The sequence below is a fragment of the Solanum pennellii genome, chromosome 2 (assembly GCF_001406875.1).
Source record: "Solanum pennellii chromosome 2, SPENNV200".
NCBI classification, from domain to species: domain Eukaryota; kingdom Viridiplantae; phylum Streptophyta; class Magnoliopsida; order Solanales; family Solanaceae; genus Solanum; species Solanum pennellii.
The window spans coordinates 49,955,603-49,975,736 of NC_028638.1; the positions used below are offsets into that span (position 1 = coordinate 49,955,603).

Consider the following 20,134-nt stretch of genomic DNA (forward strand, 5'->3'; position numbering starts at 1 on the left):
TGGGGGGGGGGGACTGAACATTGCCAAGCAAAAACACGAATCAGCTCAAAAGCTTTGAGGTCAGTCATGGCTGTAGGCATCAATTGGCATTATCAAACAGAGAAGATACACCATGAAAAGTGGAATTTTCTCCTAAATCTCATAGACCAACCTGAGGAGTCATGTCAAGCACAGTTTTTCACCTCAAAAGAGAACATGTTTGATTGCTTTTTCGAGTTATACCAGAGAGAGTAATAAGAACAAGAATAGTATAAGGTCGTGTAGTTTCACCAAAAGGGTGGTTTAGTGACAAAAAAATTGAATTTTGCAACACCAAAACACAATTAGCTCAAAAGCTTTGAAACTCGCATGGCTGCAAGCATCAGCTTGCCTATGAGACAGAGAAGAAAGGCCAAGAAATGGATCTTCTCCAAAAATCTCAGAGACCCACCTGAGGTGCCATACCGAGCAACATTTTTTCAGCTCAAGAGAAAAAATGTTTGATTCAGTTTCCACATAAGACAAAACCTTTAAATCCTCAGTATGCATAAAACAGACCAGAGAGAAATAAGAATAAGAAAAGAGGTAGGTCATGTGTAATTTCACTAGAAGGGTTAGTTATGCTGTGAGGGGAAAAAAAGGAGGTCAAGATGCACATGTTGATGGTATTGTTGCCCTTGACCATAATCATGGGCAGCAATGACGATAGTGGATGGTGAAGGATTGATACGTTGAATGGAATCCAGGTAAAAAGTTAAAGGGGGTGGTAAAAGGGGTGGATGAAGCCACGTATTAGATATGTGGCAAATGATAATGCTAATTAGTTTGATCAGATACTAATTACTCTTAAATCATTTTTAGTTATTTGATGACCCAATTGTAAATAGAGGACAAATCTAGACCGTTTCGCATAGTTCTAAGGCAAATTAGATCATTTTTGCAATAAAGCCATGTTCATTAAAGAAAAAAAGAAGTGGACAAACCTTCATCGGCTAATGCCAAAGACTTCTCCTCGTGCCACTGTTCTGGAGGCAAAAGCTCAACTGCCACTATATCACCGTCAAAAGCCCTATTCATGTTTGCACGTCCATATATAATTATCTCATCACCAATGCTTTCACTTCCAACATATGCTTCAAATGGATTAAAACGGTTAACACGAAGTTTCCCCTGGTGAAGGAGTCCCCGAAGCAAGCCAGAAGTAATTTCTGACATGGGCTTATGCTATAGAAAACATGAATAACAGGTGTCGTTTAGCAGGTCATAGCCTTAAAAACAACACCTAAAAAGATCCCTAGATGAACTGTAGTAAGCAGTTAAATATACCTCGTTATAAATGACTTTTCGCTTTGAAGGCCTCAAATCCTCAACATCATCCATTTTAACATCTTCAGAAGGAGGCTGTACTATTAGGTCAAGCAATTCTGGCTGACCAAGTGACTTTACATAGCACTCAACTGAGATCAACGGAAGTCAGTTGGTCAAGATTGCTGAAGATAAATTTAACTAAGCAGGAACTAAAGAAAACAACTCTATAGATAATAACGACAAAAGGGAACTTTCGTGAACATTAACAGCAGCCTCTCAGTGGTCAAATCAGGACAACACAGTAACATACTACTCAATGATTGTCATCAGACAACAAGAAGAGAGATTTACCTGTCTCTGCAGAAATTCCCTCTTCAATTGCCTTCTTCTTATTCTCTCTATCATTCGTAATTAGCAAGACACTTACTGCGCTGCCAAGATGATCTTGATACCATTTAGCTGCAACCCTAATAGCTGAACCACCAAAAATTGTTGAAGTTTGTCAACCAACTGGTGATTACGAACGAAAGTATCAAGTATAGATGTAAAGACCTATTAGAGATAGACGACCATGATTCTCGATTATACCTCATGTTAACCTTTCCCATTCCACTTCTTGACTACTAAACTTGATAGCTCAACTTACTTAGAGTTCTGCACTCAGATAATCATATTTAAGAGATCGTGGAGCCTTAGTAGAGATCAATAATCTATGTATTATTTTATCCTAGATAGGTGGTGGAATAAAAATACTTGCATTAGTTATACTTGGATAAGCATCAGAAAAGCAAAAGTTACCCTAAATGTTAATTCAAAGGTTCTCGTCCTGACATCGTCTAGAATACTCCACAAAATGATAACCTCAAGATTGAAGCGCTTCACTCCTCAGTGCACCTAAGAACCTAATGCATCAACGACGTGAGTCCATGGGAGAAATAGACAGGTTACCTTAACTTCTATTGCAATTGATTTTCCCCAAATTTAGTTTAGTTATAACTTATAAAGCCCTAACTATTCAATCACATTATGAAACTGCAAAGGAATAAAGTCCAGGACTCTATTTTTCACTTTGTATTTTGCAGGAGCAAAACTTTCTCACAAGTTTAGATTATCAATCAGATACTCTACACTGCTGCTTAAAATCTAGGGATATTATTGATCAAATGACCCCTAAGTAACTTGGTTATAGTGCAACGCATTCTTCCAAACCGCTTCACTATTTAAAATAGTGTGTAGATATAGAACAAAGGCATAGTTCCTCAATATAGGTTATTGACTAGTCCAGTTCTCATCAAGCATGAAAGTATAAATATATAGATATCCTTTCTTACTGATCAAACACATAAGTATGAACTCTAATGCATGTTTTTAGCATAATCTGTATGCACATAATAAACATGTAATGTAAGTATGACCTTTAATTCACCTAACACAAGCACATACCTTAGGACTTAGAGAAATTAAAACAAAAGGCCCAGAAAACTAGTGAATGGATACGCAAAAATGCATAGCACAAATTGTTCAAGAAAAGCAATGATTTACAACTTCAATTGCTACTACACAAAGGTGAACAAACAAACCTCTATCGTTCCGATCATTTGGACTTTCACCAGCCATGGTCTTCACATAAGTATCCCTGAACAATGAGCAAAATAAGGAATTTTCAATCATATTTCAGCCCTGGCTGTGAAGTAGCAATCGATCTCTAGTAGTGGTTGTATCGTATAAGTGGATCAGTCAAAATGCAAATATATAACGATATGCTACAATCTTTTTCTTTCTTATCAAAAGATAAATAAATATTAAAATATTTTTCTGTGTCATTACTGAAGCCAGGAAAAGGAAGTCTCTACAGATAAGCAACCCTTGCAACCATTATGAATGAAAAGGGACCCAGACCAAGAATCCAAGTAATCAACAAGTGTAAGGTGATAACCACCATACTATCCTAGCCGATGTCAATGCAATGTAACTTAGCTATATACCTTATGAGCTTTGACCAAAGAGTTTTCAGCAAGTGCCACATATCTGATAACCACCATACTATCCAGGACGCTGCTAATGCAATGTAACTTAGCTATTATCTTATGAGCTTAGACCAAAGAGCTTTTAGCAATTGGAACACTCATTCATAGAGAACTAGTCCTGGACATACAATTACATGGACCACTATCCCAAAAATACAAAAGACACAGTGTGGTTTAAGTGGATCAAATGAAAAATATTACTAAAACATTGACCAAACCCTAGCATTCAAAGTCAATAGTTCCTGCACCCTGCCCTCACCCAGAATGATGTAATTAATTGCTAAGCAAAGGAAAAGCAATATTTTGAGGACGAATTGTTGACTAATCAACACTGACAAACTTTCACAATAAGAAATGGTTGCTTTTGATCAAAAGGCAAGTGAAATTTATAGAAGAACAACTAGAGGTACAAAAGGACAGAAAGAAAGGAACATACTTGTGATTTTCGTTAGAAAAGACAAAGAACTTCCTTAAAGAATTGCTACACAGAGCCCTGAGTCTGTTATAAACCGCAATGTTCTTGTTCTTGACCTCCGACAAGACCACGGATAGCACCACCACATTGTCAATAGCTTGATTCTCCAGCAAATCAATCTAACACAATTCAAGATTTCAAAAAAAACAATAAACCCATCCGAACAAAAAAAAAAGTTAACAGAATCCAATATTCCAAAGTATATTCACCTGATTGAGAACAACGTTGGTGTCAAGAACAAGAATAGTGAAGTGAGAGTCGCTTAAACAAGGAGATGAAACTTTACACCCATTCTTGCAATAAGGGGCTCCACAATAAATATCATCTCTCAAATAGTGTTCCCTAACTTCCTGAAGAAAAAAAAAACTCCAATTAAAATTTTGGAAAAAAAAAAGTAAGCAAATACATAAACATAATTCTAATAGTTAAACCTTAATTATTCTGCCTTGTCTTGTTTGACGCGAGAAAGCTTTGTTCTTCAACATTGCTATGGATTCTTTGGATTTAGGGTTTATGGATACAGGAGTTTATGCTCAAGTGCGTTTGGTGTTGAAGATGAAAAGAGCGGCTCTTTTGATTTTCTTTTCTTATTTTAGGCATTCAGAGAAACTTATATATAACTTTAATTTAATGCATTTATAAGTTTCACTTATATATAAAAAAATATATATATATTTATTCTATATATATTGATATTGATAGTTTATTTCATCTAATAAATAGAATGTATTATTCATATATTTAAATAATGGAGAGTTTTGTCTCCACCTGAGACATGATTTAGTAATGAAGTGAATAAAGGAAAGCCATCATTTCTAAATTCCTTTTAAGAGTATTCGATATTTAAATAGTGATTTGAAGTAAAGAAGTATGATCTTTTACGATGTTATTAAAAATGTTAGGAAAAAATGTAAAATTAGTTAAAATTAGTCATTTATTTATGGAAAATAGTTATAATATAAAATTATTATTAAAAAAAAAGTGATATGTGTTTTTATAGCAAATTCTCTCTGTCTCTCCCTTGCCTCTTCGCCCTTTCTATAGTCCTCTCCTCTCTCTTCTTCCCCCTCTCTCAATATATCTTCTATAATATTTTCAAAGCATAAATTATGTTTAATTATTATAATATTTTCAACTTAAAACACTCAATTCAGTGTATACTTTAAATTATTTATTTACGCTATATTATATTAAAAGCATGTATTTTTTCATATTGATGTGTAGTGCTTTTTTAAAGGATTGCGATTCTTTTTATGGAGTTGTGATTTTTTTGATGAGTTGTGACATTTATGAAAGGTTGTACTTTTCTAAAGGATTGTGACTTGTCTGAAAAGACACGAGAAGCACGTTTTCATACTATCATTTGTTGTTTATTAATAAATAGAATTTCTCACACTTTTAAACTACGAATTTTGTAAGTTTTTTAATTTTTTTCTTAAAATAAAAAAGATTGTGAGTGTTGTTCAATTGTGATATTACAATATTTTTATGGTGAATTAGATAGATCAAAATTGATGCAATAAGGAAAGTGAATTAACTCAACTTTAAACAAGATGAGTATCTTGATAATTAATACGTATTCATTTCATAGTCATAAATATACGGAAAGTGGCCAAAAATACCCTCGAATTATTTGAAAAGGTTTAAAAATACCCCTCATCCACCTATTGAGCTAAAAATACCGTTCCATTCACCTTTTTGGTCATCTTTATCCTTAAAACTAACAATCAATTTTTTAAGAAATTATTATTATCATTATTTGTTACATGTCATATTCTTATTGGATAAATAAAATCTCAACCCATTTAATTTTCTCTACTCACCCATTATAATGAACATTACCCAAACCAATTAGAAGACCATTAAAAATTAAATTTACTGAATCTTTCTCCCATACCCTCCAAAGCATCTTTTTTCTTTCCTCTTTTCTCATTTAAAAAATTCAATTTCAGATAATACAGAAAAAAACAAGTGAAGGAAAAGTTGCTCATTTTCAGATAATATAGAAAAAATTCGACCTTATTCCCTTTAAAGAATAAATCCATAACTAAGGACAGACAGAAGCAATGACTTACTGTATTTACATATGCATTTATACAATTATTCATTAGTAGTTATTTGGATGGACAATGATCAATATTTCACGGATCATGTGTTTTAAATGGCCTCACTAGTCTCACACAATAGGTCAAAAATATTTTTAGTAAAGCTATTGATAGCAATCTGAATTTTGTGAAAATTAATTTCTTCAAATCCATCATGCTTCAAAATAGTGTTAAGCTTAAGAAGCTGTTAATAGCAATATTTGTGAAAAGAATGATCTTCAAAATTGAAAAAAGTAAAGCAATATTTGTGTATAGACTTATCTTAAAAACTGAAAGAAGATTACTGTGGCCACTAAATTTGATATATGTATTTTTATTAGTGTGTAATATTACTTTTACTTTATTTAATTTAATATAGAATAAGACCATAAAGTTAAAAGACAATTTTATATATTCTATATATGATCTTTAAATTAAAAGTTTTCTTTATTTTTAAAGATTTAAGTCATCCACCTCCACTTAAAGTTATCCACATAATTTATTTAAACACCTCAATTAAGATTTGTACCTATTGAACCGCTATTATTAGACGTGAGATATTAAATTAGAAAGAAATAAAAGTGGATTAAGTTACAACAATGAGGCAAAGAAAGACAGACAGCCGTCGACAGACGAAATTCGAGGAACCCAAAATCCAGACGACAACGCCCTTCCTTTCATATCTCGAATCGAATCTCTAAGATTTCCTTAATTGCAATCTTCGATGTAACCCATAACTCTATCATACGCCACCACTCCTAATTTATTTGTATACCCCCACCCCCATCAACAGAAGAAAAATCGGCGGTCAATTTCAGGTCGATGAGACGCTACTGGGTGATTCCGGCCGGCATTTTACTCTTATTTTTCAGCTTGACGGTTTTGGCAAGTGAGTTATTTGGCTTACCAAGTGGGTCAATTGAAGGAATTTCTGATGGGGTTACGCTAGCTCCGGCGAGGAGGAATTTGCTGTCGGAATTAAAGTTAGTTTGTTTTCTTGATTTCTTGAGAGTTTTTAACTTATACCCATTTGAGTTTATTGCTGGTTTGGTTAGTTTTTAAAAGTAATTTGTACAAAGGTTTATTATTGCTTTTCAAGATTCTTGTTGGTCATTTTCTACTAATGCAGATTTTGATCTTTTGGTTCAAATTGTTTACTGTAGTTGTTTTTTCCCGTGTTTTTTATGGTTTTTGACTCTAAAGAATTGAATCATGTTCAATATGTACAAATTGTACACTTAGATTTGTCTGTATAAGACTTGTTTTTGACTAACTGTCAGTCAAGATTGTCTTTATTTCGTGTTTTATTCAAACAGACATGTCATTCCAGTTTCCTTATAATTGGTAAAGATTCTTATGCTCTTTTTTTGGGCTATCAGGAAATTTATGTTTGTTTATCCTGCCTTTCTTTGCTTCATATTGCTCTATGTCGAAACCATGCCAAGTTTCCAAACTACACCTTAATAGTTTCCAGGATTTCTAGTTTTGGAAGTACAACATTCTCTTAGAGGAGATAAGTTTCTATAAACACCAGAATACTTTTCGGTTACTAGTTTGTCTTACCCTGTAGTTTACAATATAAATATGTGGAAAAATAGTGTTTTTATGAGTGAGGGGAGTGGGATCTTCTGAGACTCAGTTAATATGGATCATATGTTTCGCTGCATGAAATGCTTCATGCATCTGTGATTGCTTGAAGTGAACATCACTAGCATTTCTGCTCATCTCTTGAACCCAGAAACATTCTGTTTAATGTCTTTGTAGGTAAATCAACTTATTTTCTGCAAATTGGATGCATGAGCTGTAAACTAGATTCCCTTTGGAAATGATAAATTGAAGCCCTTTATTTTGTTTGTTCCAAGTTCACTTTGTGTCGTCTGGTAATTTAATGTACTTGTGGTATGCTTATTGATTCATTAAATTTATTTGGCTTTGGTTTTCGCTACACTCTCTCGAACCAGGAAACCTGAGACAGCTCTGTTTGCTGAATTGGATGGTACAGTTTCTTTGAGGGAGCAAAATAGCTTAAATACTATGAAACCACCGCTCTGGTCATTTAGATCTGGGTCATCAATCTACTCTTCTTATCAGGCTCCTGTTAATTACAATAACAGCAAGGAGGCATCATCTGATATAGGAAGTGGTTATTTCATCGACTGTGGCCGTGGGGATGATTGGGAGTTGTATGCACACAACAGGCTTGGTAAATTGGTATTGTCTCTAAATTTTATGCGAGTCTCTTCTGTGCAATACAACGAGAAATGATATCCACTTAACACTGATTGATAATGAGGAATGGTACCATTCTTTTTTGAGAAAGGTAACAGGAAAAGGTTTCACACAATGAATCATGATACCAATTAATCTAGTATTATCAACTAGATATCCATCTATCTTAACAAAATGAAATGAATATTCCCTTAGTTTATAAATATTTACAACCTCCCCTCTTCAATCTCACAACATGAAGGTGCTTATTCTGAGCAGATTTGACTAATATACCCTCCTTTCTATTTAGTGGTTGATCAAAGGCAATTTTGGAATCAGTTTCAGTTTTTAAAAAGTGTGTAATGGAAAAAAGTAAAAAAAGAAAAGAAAAGGTAGCTAAGAAGGGGCTGTTGTTATACCATTCTCTTTTAATGTATATAATAGTGGCAAGTCTCTTTTTCTTTTCACAAGTAAAAGGAGTATAAGTGGAAAGTCTCAATAAAAGGGGAGGTTCATAAGTATATCTCAAACTAATTGGATGTCCCACTTGGTTTTGCCAATTGGAAAGGTCCAAGTAAGTTGCCCAAAATTATAGAAAGAAAAAGTAAAAATAGTGAATGGTTCAGATCCAAGATTTTGTTATACATCCCTAAGCTGATGGGGATGGACCGCATCCTGAATTGTTCTTCTAATAAGGGTGATACAATGAAATAAATATCTGTTTCATGAGTCATTAGGTATATTCTTTCAGCAAGTTAGAAGCAATGACGGAATGACCATCCTCAAACTTTTGAGATATATGTTTTAGAAGACATGTTAGACCCTACAGTTCTGTTGTTATTTTACTCGAGTCTTTTTATTTTGCTTCATATTTTTTAACAGAAACTTATGAAGAGTATTGATGAGTATATTAGTTCAACTCCACAAATAGCTGAGGACGGTGGAATTGTTCTGGGTTCTAAAAGAACTACTGCATTTCTTATTGATGCTAAGACTGGACGCCTGATTTACACATATAGTATGCCTAGCTCTCCAGCAACTCAGGACAACGACACTGCTTTTCATCATAATGGCACCATTGAGGAAAAGAGTCTTCCCAGCTACACGCTTTACATCACCAGGACAGACTATGCATTAACGTCCTTTATTCCAAACTCAGACAAAGTGTTGTGGAACATGACGGTTGCTGAAATAGGGGCTGCTGCTCTTTGCAAAGTTGATGATGCATTTAGTGGGGATATTATGGAGTCTGACAAATCTGAATCTGATGTCCATTTCAATATGCCATTGCCATGTCAGTCAAGGGCCCTTATCTACAGACGCCGAGGTCATGATAACAAGATGCTCCCAGAGGCTGATAGTCACGGTATGCTGCCAATTCCTACTTCACAACCAAATGTTGATAATGCAGCTACGCCTGTGCCCGACAAGAATGTAAACACCTTCCACTTAAAAGATATTATTAAAAAAACTATGCTTGTCATATTGACGGTGTTCATAATTTTTTTCACCAAAAACATAATGTTACAAGATGCTAAAAGTCCATTCAAAAAAGGAATATCAAAGTGCTCTGAAAGACTGAGCATGCCAATTCACAGTATTTTAGCTACTCTTGTGGGAGCTTTTACACATAATCGTGATTTAGTAGCTGAACTCAATGGGAACCTACATTCGCCAAATGTACCTTCAAAAAGGAAGAAGTCTCGGAAGTCTGGAAAGAATGGGAGCAATGGCATTAAAAGTGATAAAGACACCTCATCTGGTGCTGGACTTAAATATGCAGACGTGGATGCTGATAATAAACTGTTGAACTTTCTTCAACCAAGTATATGTACCAAAGGTGGACGCTCTATTGGTAAATTGTTTGTCTCCAGTTCAGAGATTGCTAAAGGGAGCAACGGTACGGTTGTATTTGAAGGAATTTATGAAGGCCGTGCAGTTGCTGTGAAAAGACTTGTCAGGGCACACCATGATATTGCCTTCAAAGAGATACAGAATCTTATTGCATCTGATCGACATCCAAATATCGTTCGGTGGTATGGTGTGGAACAAGACCAAGATTTTGTTTATCTTGCATTGGAACGCTGCATTTGCAGCTTGAGTGACCTTATTCAGATTTATGCTGACACTTCAGAAAATGCTTGTCCTAACCAGAACTTGGATGGAGAATCTATGAAGCATAGACTTTATTTGGACAATTTGAAGGGTATTATTCTGGATACTGACCTAATGAATGAAAATGGTTGTCCTTCACCCCTGTTGCTCAAATTGATGAGGTTTGTTGAGTTATTTTATATCAGCTTTGTGCCTCTTATCATTGTTTCATGGTATATGAGGGTATTTTGCAATCCATTAGATGATGATTTGAAAAAGGCTGAGCTCACTTCGGAAGAAAGCCCCCCGCCCCCCCTTTATTTCTTGCCTGTTTAATTCTAAAAGATCATATAGTTTGGCTTTTGTTCCTATGCTATACCAGACATCAGGTCTCTAGAGGTCCTTTATTTAAGTAAAGAACTCATCGAAATTCACTTTGTTGAATTTTTGTTTGTCCCGCCCGCGGATAGATCTGGGAAGTTAGACAAGAAAATTCCATCACATTCTTCTGACTCATAATTTCTTGTGACAATGGCTTTACAATTGGCCTTTTCAGTGCTTTTGTCTTCATAACTTTTAGGGCTTGGTGCTTTTTCATCCATGCTGTCTCATCTGTTTTCTTTTATGATTTTGCTTTGCTAACTTTATGAATGGTCTGATAAAATAGGTCACCTGCTAGCCTATCCCATCTGCAGTGGGAAAGAAGGGACCTCTACAAATGCTCCTTCCTTTACCAATCCTTAAAAATTTTCTGCATCTTGCATTTCCCGACTGTCATCTTCTGCTTGGTTGATATGCGCTTATAAGATATATATTGCTGTTTCCGTGCATATAAATTGTAATATGTGCCCTGGTAGTGGATGTTAAACATAACTTTTATCTGGAAAACCATTTTCCATTTTTATCTTTTGATTATAATGTTCTGAATTCCAATTTGTCTGGGTATGCACATGTTTTGGTGTTCTGATTTTCTTTTCTGGAGGACAGGGATGTGGTTTCTGGTCTTGTGCATCTTCATGATCTGGGAATCATTCATCGAGACCTGAAGCCCCAAAATGTTCTGATAACTAAGGAAAAATTCTTATGTGCTAAGCTTTCTGATATGGGAATCAGCAAGCGCCTCATTGGAGATATGTCTTCATTGGGTCATCGCCCAACAGGCAAGTAATTGTTAAGTATGTAGCTAAAAAATTAGCTGCTAGTGAAGTTATCTTCAGTTCCACCACCATTAAGTATGCTCCTTTATCTAGTAATTTGCATGACACATTGAGCATCTCTACAGTGTCGTCCTTGCTGCATTCAGGAGAAGATTGTTTGATTGACAGCTGACTTCAATTTTCAGTTTCTCACACCAGATTCTTCTTTTAGTGGCCTTAGCTTTTAATATTTTCTTTCAGAGTTTGCCATAGCATGATGTCTTTAACTTTTTAACGCATATTTCTCCCTGTTCTTACTTGGCAATATTTTTTTGCAGGTTATGGAAGTTCTGGATGGCAAGCTCCTGAACAACTTCTTCATGGACGTCAAACACGTGCTATTGATATGTTCAGTCTGGGGTCTGTTCTGTTTTTCTGCATGACTGGTGGTCGTCATCCCTTTGGAAGTCCTCTTGAGCGTGACATTAACATTACAAAGAATAAAGTGGATCTTTTCTTGTCGGAACACATCCCCGAAGCTGTGGATCTCTTTTCTCGTTTGTTAGATCCCATTGCTGAACTGAGGTAAGAAGTGCACATGTTTTCTATAATGAAAATTTTATTACATCCCTCACATACCAATAACTATTGACAAATTTAGAGTTCTTTATTGACCATGACATCGTTGTAGCTAGTTATGGCTGGAACTTCTCTTTGAATTGCAATACTGTTTTCATACTCTAAAAATGTTTGTGAAGATGACTATACCCTTTTTATCTCCCTTTAAAATTAAAGCTCCTGCATGGTGATTTTCAAAGTTCAAAGAATATTTTTAGTTTATTCAGTGAAGAAGGTAGGCATGATGATTATGACTATTAGTATGTGTACAATCAAGTTTAAGCTCAACTAAAGTTTCAGCTCTATTTAGTTTAGTAATGTGCTTGATAAGTTTCAGACCCATTCAACGTTTTAAGTGGGCTGTGCAGTTATTTCTTCACTGCTGTTCAGGAATGCAGGAAACATCTCTGTATCAGTATTACCTATTTTATTTCTTTAGATCTTAAAAAATGACTACATATAAAAAGATTCTTAGAAAATCCAGTACTAGCTAGGGGCTAGAGTCAGAGTCGTAATTTTGCATACTTGAGGTGCAAGGCTTGATCCTCACAATAGACCCATAGGCATCCCTTTCCCCACCCTGACCACCATTATCCCTGTCAAAAAATAATAATTTTTGAAAAAAAAGGAAAGAAAAAACAGACAATGCAAGAGAAATAAAGAAAATTAGAGGTTTTTGCTTCATGAATTGGTAGCTATCTTAGCGCATTGAGGTGTAGCTGTATTTTCAATTAACATAACATTAACATTGTAATGGGAAAACTCCTAAACCGTTCTCTTGGATAAAGTGCATGTCCTGCTAGTCTATGTACACTGTACCTGCCTATTGCTAAATCCTCTTTTTTTCCCTTTAAACTCTGTCAAAGACCAAAGGCAGTGAAGGTGCTTGCTCATCCTTTCTTTTGGACTGCTGAGATGCGACTGTCATTTTTTCGTGATTCAAGCGACAGGGTGGAACTTGAAGATAGGGAGACTTCTTCTGATCTTCTGAAAGCATTAGAAGGTACAGCGCCTGTGGCTTTGGGTGGAAAATGGGATGAGAAGATGGAACCTCCTTTCATCAAAAATATTGGCCATTACAGGCGATATAGATTTGACAGTATTCGTGATTTGCTGCGTGTGATGCGGAACAAGCTAAATCATTATAGAGAGCTTCCCACCGAAATTCAGGTTAGTTTTGATCAATTTATATAGTACTTTACTACTTAATACGTATTGTTATTCAACAAATTGGTGCACTTAACATTTGGTCAAGACTTCCTTTGAGGAATTAGCTTTTGTGTGGGAACATCTCGAAGAAGCAGTGTGCTGCTAGGTGGAAATATTATCGATGATTTCAGATTGTATTTGCTGACTTCCGGTGTATCTTCACTTCATTTCAGGAAATTCTAGGAACCGTTCCAGAAGGATTTGACGGCTATTTTAGGAGGCGGTTTCCGCGACTACTAATTGAAGTGTATAAAGTGATGTCAGAATACTGTAAAGATGAAGCCTGTTTTCAGAAGTACTTCACAAGCAGTGTACTTTAGGCTCCTCCAGATAGTAGCTGAATCTTGTTCCATTCTTACATTACATGTATGATGTAACATGATTGTAAATTGTAATATACACCATGTAAATATGCCTGTGCCGGGGAGGTACCAGAAAGCTGTCCGAATACACCACTGTTGTTGGAAAGAAAAATAATGTAAATATGAAACCAAATGTGTAATCTTATTGAAGTATGTTTACCAACATTTCTCTCTTTTTATTTTAAATGCTCAAATATGTTCCTTATTCGAGCTGAAAGGGTTTGTAGTAAGCATACATATGGATTAGCAGGATATTCTAGTGCTAGAGAATTTTATTTTTATTCAAAAATAGGCTTAAATGGAAAGGCAGAAACAGTTGCAGATTCATATATCCGACTCCAGTTAGTTCGAGATTGAGTTATAGTAATAGTTGTTGAAAGGTTCTTCGATTATTTGACATAATATGTCAATTGGCATCAGAACTTTGTAAAATTTGATACAGTTACAGCATCGTCTACACAAATACGCAGTCAAGCTTAATACTTACATTTGAGGAAGAGTAGTAGATTTTTGTTTATGAACTATACAGATTCTCCAAAACTTACAACCCTGTTCGAGTATATCTCAGAACGGTCAGTTCTTGAACCATTTACTGATGCATCTTGATCAATACTTCTTACTGAAGTCACCTCTAGTTGCCTTCGTTTGGATCGAGACCTCACTGACTCTTCCTTTTCATCAGCAAAAGAAAGGAATGTCTGCAGTCGTCCTGATCGTGAACTTTCACTAGCTACCTCAGAATTGGGATAGTATTGGCAATATTGACATGCTAGCATCACAAAATAAATGAGCAGAGCCAGAAAACATGCCAACCCACATAGAAAGAATAGACCTGAGAAGCTTTTCAGCTGAAGCCTGTCCACTTCAAGCTTTGTATTCTGTGAAGTGCAAGCTATTCCAGAAAGCCATTTATCATGGATCCTTTGAAGTTCTCCATTCTCTGATAGTTTCAAAATTGCTGTTGACATGTCTACTGCTAGAGGAGAATCCCTAGGGAAAGCCTAGGAGGGAAAAAAATAGAAAACAAATCAAGTACTAGTCATAAAACAGCAAAGTCAGGAAAGGGCATTATTCTCAAAACATCGACAGGTCTGGCTTAAATCCTTCAAAACAGAAGGTCTTATATTGATTAGTTTGATGGCATGGGATGAAAGGAAAGTTAGTTATAAACATAGCCAAACCAAATACACCAACTTAGTACTTTTATTCTTTACTTTAAACGCTCTCATCAATCGACCCCCTATGTTTTGAAGGTACCATAAAGCAAATTTTGTGTGAAGCAAGCACCATGTTATATCGAGAGTGTTAATGATCTCCCAAATTTTCAGGTTTCCTTCCATATATCGAGCTAACAGTAGTATGATTCACCTTCAGAAGACATGTTTCAAGCAGGATTATTCCGTATAACTAAGGAACAACGGAGAAAACCATGCATCAGTAAAAAAATTGAACTTTCTTGGCATATTTGCATGTATTAGATGTAAATACTTCTCATGCGTAATCAATTTCTTGGCATATTTGCATGTTCGTCAATTCATCACGGTATGAGACAACATCAACAAAAGCAGATTCACATGTATAAGAAAGGTGAAGTTGACAAGGACATGTAAAAGCAAAAGGTGAAGTGACCGAGAGCTACTTACAAACCCCCATCCATTTTTTGTGAATTCTTGACCCAGAATACTGAATTGGCAACGCGATGAGAGGAAAAGCTCCATATAAGCACGCTCATCTACCACTGCTGCAACACCACCACGGCTAGGACCATCTTTTAAAGCTTTAGCATAATCTTCAGGGAGGTTAAGTGGAACAAGTCTAGATTCATCAATGCGAAGTTCTTGAATCAGATAGTTACGGGCAAATGAACCCCACTGATAACCAATGGGTTCCTTTGTATTTACTAAACTTTCAATTCCGGTAATTGGGGAAGAAAGTTTCTGCACTGTAAGAATTGAGGTGAGACTGGCAGTATAGCTTGAGTTTATTATCAAAACCACAAATAGCCATATAAGAAGGACAATACGGCCAAAGGTGCTGACAGTGTTTTCTCCTGCATACAAAAGTGTTTTTTTTTTTGTTATAGAAGCTCATTCAAATGTTAGTACAGAAGTAACTCAACCAGCATAGGTTACTTACTCTGGGCAGTAAAGAGAGTTGAAAAGCTGAACCTGCAAAAGAGTTTTACATAGGAAAGGGTCAAGAGTTTAATATTCTACAAAGTGAATTTGGCAAGTGGAAACTAGAAGGTGTGGGAGAAAGTCAAGAAAGAGCGAACAATATATGACATACTCTTTCATCAGGTAAATATATGCTAATTTAGTATTTATGTTTTGCCAACTCACCATAAAACAGTGACAATCTGTTTACTCGGAGGTCCACGAAAATCATCATTCAATCTGTGTTCCAAAATCCAAATTACAGTGCCCACAATTAAGAAAAAAACACCAGTGACACACCACATCTTAGGAGTAAATGGACTGAGAAAAGCCCAAGCATTAGAATTCTGCTCCTTAACTGGTGCCACTACAACTAACCCAGATTCAATGTATGGTTGAGTGAAATCAACCATTTTTGTTCGATTAGTTGTAATCGCTATGTCACCTATGGCTGCATCATAAACCTGAAATAAAAGATCAAGTGGATACAGTTAGAAAGCACATTGTTCAAATGGCAGTACAATAGAACCTTGGTAGTCTTATACTCACTCCTGCTGTGATTAGGCGTATTAGCTCTGTATCATCTGGATTGTTATGACCATCCCCAAAGGCAACTAGCTTGTAAGGGACAGCATAAGGCAATAAGTCTATGGCAGTAGTGAAGACCTCAATACAGTATCCTCTGAATGAGTCAATGCCTGGTACCTTTCCAACAAATTCACGAAAGCTAGCTCGGTTAGGAACTCCAATTTTCAGTTGTCTCCCATTGTTTGGAAAAACCCATCCACGGGGTTTTTCCGTTATTTGTCCAGGCCAGATTATACTGTGTAGCTGTTGATTCGAAGAGGAACAATTTGGCGGCTTAGAGTACAGTGTTTCAGGAGGCACAATTGATAAACCAGAGTATTCAGACCAATAACCAACTTTCCTAAAACCTGTACCAACCACATTAATGACTTCAAAAGTAGGGCGGAAGAGTTCCTTTTCAGAAGTGAAACTAAAAGGTCCTGTTACACCTGTCATATTAACCTTAAAAATGTTGTCTCGCAATAACTTCCCTCCATCAAAGATGCTCATAGAATCAAGATTCATACTTCCACTATTCAGTTCAGTTAGCCTTGGATCCTTAGAAAATGAAACTTTTCCACCCTGGTTAAAGAATTCATTGATGGCACGAGCAAGCAACCACACAGTGTCATAAGCATAGAGTGCATAAGTGGACATCCTTGAAGATCCAGTAAGTCCTGCCTTCCTTGTCAAATTGCTCCACCGTGATACAAACTTCTGTTTCAATTCTGAACCTGGAGTGTGTATACGCAAGGTAATAGCCCCTTCAAGGTTCTCTTTTTCATCCGAAGAAAGGGGACTACCAGCGTCAAGGATAGTTGAGAGCCAATTTGTAGCAATCCACACATATCCTTTATCTATCATCCCCAAATACCGTGCCATAGAGAATATCTCCAGACCCTTTGTAGGATAAGTATGAACAACCATTATTCGTGACTCTCTCAAAGCAACCTGAACCAAAGCATCCCGGGCATCATCCAATGTTGCTCCAGGTTTCATTGCTGCTTTGTAAGAGATCGAACATCGCCTCTTGGCCAGCTGATCTGCTAATGCAGCTATACCATTTCTTCCAAAATCATCATCAATATATATAGCAATCACCTCCCTCCATTCATAGTACTCAACCATTTCAGCTATAGCTTCCATCTGAAACTTATCACTTGGTGAAGTTCTAACAAAAAACGGGTACTGAAGCGAAGAAAGAGAGGGATCTGTGGCTGCAAATGATAATAGAGGGACCTGCAGCTCATTCGCAATGTTTGATACCACATGAGCTATAACAGAAGATTGGGGGCCAACAATTGCCATAGTATCCGTCTCCATGAAACGGATAGCTGTTATAAAAACCAAACAATTTACAAAAAACTCAAAGCGCAATAACAGAATTATTGGAACACTGAAAATGCTATCCACAAAAGCAACAAAATTACAGATATTTGCAAAGGGCTAGCTTACCCTCAACTATTCCAAGAAATCCACTGGCATTACTGTCCAATGTTATCATATTCAGTTTAGTTCCTCCAAGAACATCTGGATTGGAATTTATATCCTCAACGGCAGCTTCCGCAGCAACTTTAGTAACTTTCCCAACAAGTGTATTGAAAGACACCATACACCCAATGTTCACAACTTTAGGCCTTGCAGAAAGAGTTGAATTAACCCCCTCTGAAGAACACCCATTGTAGAGAACTACTAAAATTAGTGTCCAAAATAGTCTCATAGTGAACTTGGGTACAAAAATGTGCAATCTTGACACTGCTAGGCAGAGATAGGAAAGATTTACATCAACAGAAATTAAGTGTACATAGTAAGCAGTAACATCAAGAATTCAAAACACATAATGGTTCAGTCAAAGCATATTAAAAAGGGGGAAAAGGGAAGAAAGGGGTAGCCTCAATTTCACACTAGAAAGACATGAACAGTAATTTTCCCACCTAGAGTGTGAAATGGGCCATATTTCATAAGGAGATAATGGAGCAGACAAAAAGAATATTGAAACTCTGAAAAGAACAGAACAAAATCTTGAGAAAATATGGATTGAGTATTGGATAGGGACAAGAAATTTACTTACAGAACATTAAACCGCCATAACAAAAGGGGGAAAATAAAGAACAAGAAGCAGAAGGAAAAGGGAAAAAAAGCTGTAGTTTTCTTTAGTGGGGTATCTGCTTCTGCTCTTCCCCACTAATAAAGCATAAAGGGCAAAGCAAATAAGTGCAACTACTGAAATCTTGAGGTTTCAGCAAGAAAAAAATATGAACTTTTCTACTTTTATGAAACTAATAACTACTATTCCGATAATCATTAACCGAACTACTCAATTTTCTCACCTAGTTCATGTATGGCTTACAAAATTCTGAATTTGGTATTTTTGGTTTGAAGTTTGAACTAAAAGATGATTAAACAGTGAACACACTCAGGTACCATTGCCAAGAAAATAGGACAAAAAAGTGTGTTAAATATATAACACAAACAATAACAAATATTGCACTGATAGGTATTTCTTCATTCATAGTTTCTAAATTCGAATATTTTTGGTTCAGAATTATCATAACACACTTTATCTTATAATATAAAATCTTTTAATTTTTAATACGAATCAAATATAATCATATTACAATATGAATTCGAAAGACGATATGAGGAAAAAAAAACGCATGAAAAATGTGCATGGCTTGTGTACTAAAGAATATGTGTAATTGTAGATTAAGGTATAAAATATTCACTTTCTTCCAACTTCCAATATTATTATTATTATATAATTTGGACTAGCCAACTAACCTATGCCACATTGTTAGAAACATCCTTAATGACTCACCATCCTTATTGAATTTTAATTCTTTTATCGAAAATTTGTTGAGTTATTCTGGAATTTCAAAAATAAAAACACATTTTGTTATAAGCTTGTTTATTGACTTTTGAATAATTCTTTTTATTATTGTAATTATCTTTATTTGACGCATGACATAATTAATATCGTAATTGTATAATCATTCCCAAACTACTTACTATACTATAGTCGGGAACTTAGTAATGTGGATCCTCGTATCATGGGGCATAACCTCCACACTTTTGATCGAGTATGATGAAATAAGATATCCATCGAGACAATATTAATATATATTTTTATGTAATATTGTTTGCTTAAAATACTTTTCACAATCCATCTTCTAACTTGTTATTTTCAACAAATCAATATCTAACAATAATTAGAATATTTATAAACAAAAAAGTTAGTAAAGAAAAATGAACAATTGTCATAGACTTATGTGGCTAATAAGGTCAACACCTGAGGTCCCCATGCATTGGTTAATGGCCCGATTTGGAGTATCCTGTGTATACATCAAATCATATAAATTTGAAAATAAAATATATAGTAATTAATTATTATTAAGTAATTAAATTCTATAAAACATAAATTACATATTTATTAATTTGATATAAATATTCATACGATTTTAAATGAACAAGCCTTTCGTTTTATCAGTCTTTATATTTGGACAGTCTGAATATATCCAACACAATTTTTTATTAAATTTTCTTTGTGGTCATCGTGCCCACTACTACCCTATTTGTTCAGAGTGGGGTTTAACATTATTATTTTTGTCCTTATGTATTTGATGTCATGTTGATTTTAATATTTTAAGTGATTATATAATTAATGACTATAAGTTTAAAAATTATTTTTTATTAATAAATATTATTAAAATAATAAATATTAATCGAGTTATAATCAAATAAATCAATTGCTTTTCACATGCAAGGAAATTTTTGAATGGGAGTAAAAAAAAAAACTATTTAAAAAGCTTTTAATTTTAATAAATAAATAAACAAGCAATTGTCATATCTACATCAAAGTATCATTCTTCTGGGAAAAAGGTCAAAAGTGTACTACTACCTACTCCATTTGA

At 35.2% G+C, this 20,134-nt stretch overlaps 3 protein-coding genes across 6 annotated transcripts in view; 1 reads left to right on the top strand and 2 right to left on the bottom strand.

Annotated features, from left to right (window-relative positions):
* LOC107010277 (exosome complex exonuclease RRP44 homolog A) overlaps window positions 1-4,399 on the bottom strand; it is an 18,992-nt gene extending 14,593 nt beyond the window's left edge. The window contains exons 1-7 of the mRNA XM_015209526.2: window positions 4,221-4,399; window positions 3,999-4,139; window positions 3,751-3,908; window positions 2,868-2,923; window positions 1,639-1,761; window positions 1,306-1,436; window positions 963-1,203 (exon numbers count right to left, since the gene is read on the bottom strand). Of these exons, the coding sequence (XP_015065012.1) occupies window positions 963-1,203; window positions 1,306-1,436; window positions 1,639-1,761; window positions 2,868-2,923; window positions 3,751-3,908; window positions 3,999-4,139; window positions 4,221-4,274 (904 nt within the window). The 5' untranslated portion in view covers window positions 4,275-4,399. The remainder of the gene's footprint in view (window positions 1-962; window positions 1,204-1,305; window positions 1,437-1,638; window positions 1,762-2,867; window positions 2,924-3,750; window positions 3,909-3,998; window positions 4,140-4,220) is intronic.
* A 2,059-nt stretch (window positions 4,400-6,458) lies between these two features.
* On the top strand, window positions 6,459-13,665 carry LOC107010278 (serine/threonine-protein kinase/endoribonuclease IRE1a). 3 transcript variants are annotated; one of them, XM_015209527.2, is made up of 7 exons: window positions 6,459-6,856; window positions 7,835-8,084; window positions 8,964-10,357; window positions 11,163-11,335; window positions 11,650-11,896; window positions 12,796-13,099; window positions 13,312-13,665. In XM_015209527.2, the coding sequence occupies exons 1-7, from the start codon at window positions 6,696-6,698 to the stop codon at window positions 13,456-13,458; spliced, it is 2,676 nt and encodes an 891-aa protein (XP_015065013.1). In that variant the 5' UTR covers window positions 6,459-6,695; the 3' UTR covers window positions 13,459-13,665. The 3 variants fall into 3 exon arrangements, with proteins under 3 accessions (XP_015065013.1, XP_015065015.1, XP_027770404.1); XM_015209529.2 differs by having other exon boundaries at window positions 12,874-13,099; XM_027914603.1 differs by having other exon boundaries at window positions 6,462-6,856; window positions 7,876-8,084.
* Window positions 13,666-13,863: 198 nt separating this feature from the next.
* LOC107010275 (glutamate receptor 3.6) lies at window positions 13,864-18,695 on the bottom strand. Of its 2 annotated transcripts, none has more exons than XM_015209525.2 (7): window positions 18,554-18,695; window positions 17,679-17,978; window positions 16,206-17,557; window positions 15,843-16,120; window positions 15,637-15,668; window positions 15,144-15,550; window positions 13,864-14,501 (listed from the first exon to the last, which is right to left on the bottom strand). In XM_015209525.2, the coding sequence occupies exons 2-7, from the start codon at window positions 17,941-17,943 to the stop codon at window positions 14,022-14,024; spliced, it is 2,814 nt and encodes a 937-aa protein (XP_015065011.1). In that variant the 5' UTR covers window positions 17,944-17,978; window positions 18,554-18,695; the 3' UTR covers window positions 13,864-14,021. The 2 variants fall into 2 exon arrangements, with proteins under 2 accessions (XP_015065011.1, XP_015065010.1); XM_015209524.2 differs by lacking the exon at window positions 18,554-18,695 and adding an exon at window positions 18,295-18,544.
* Window positions 18,696-20,134: the final 1,439 nt, after the last annotated feature.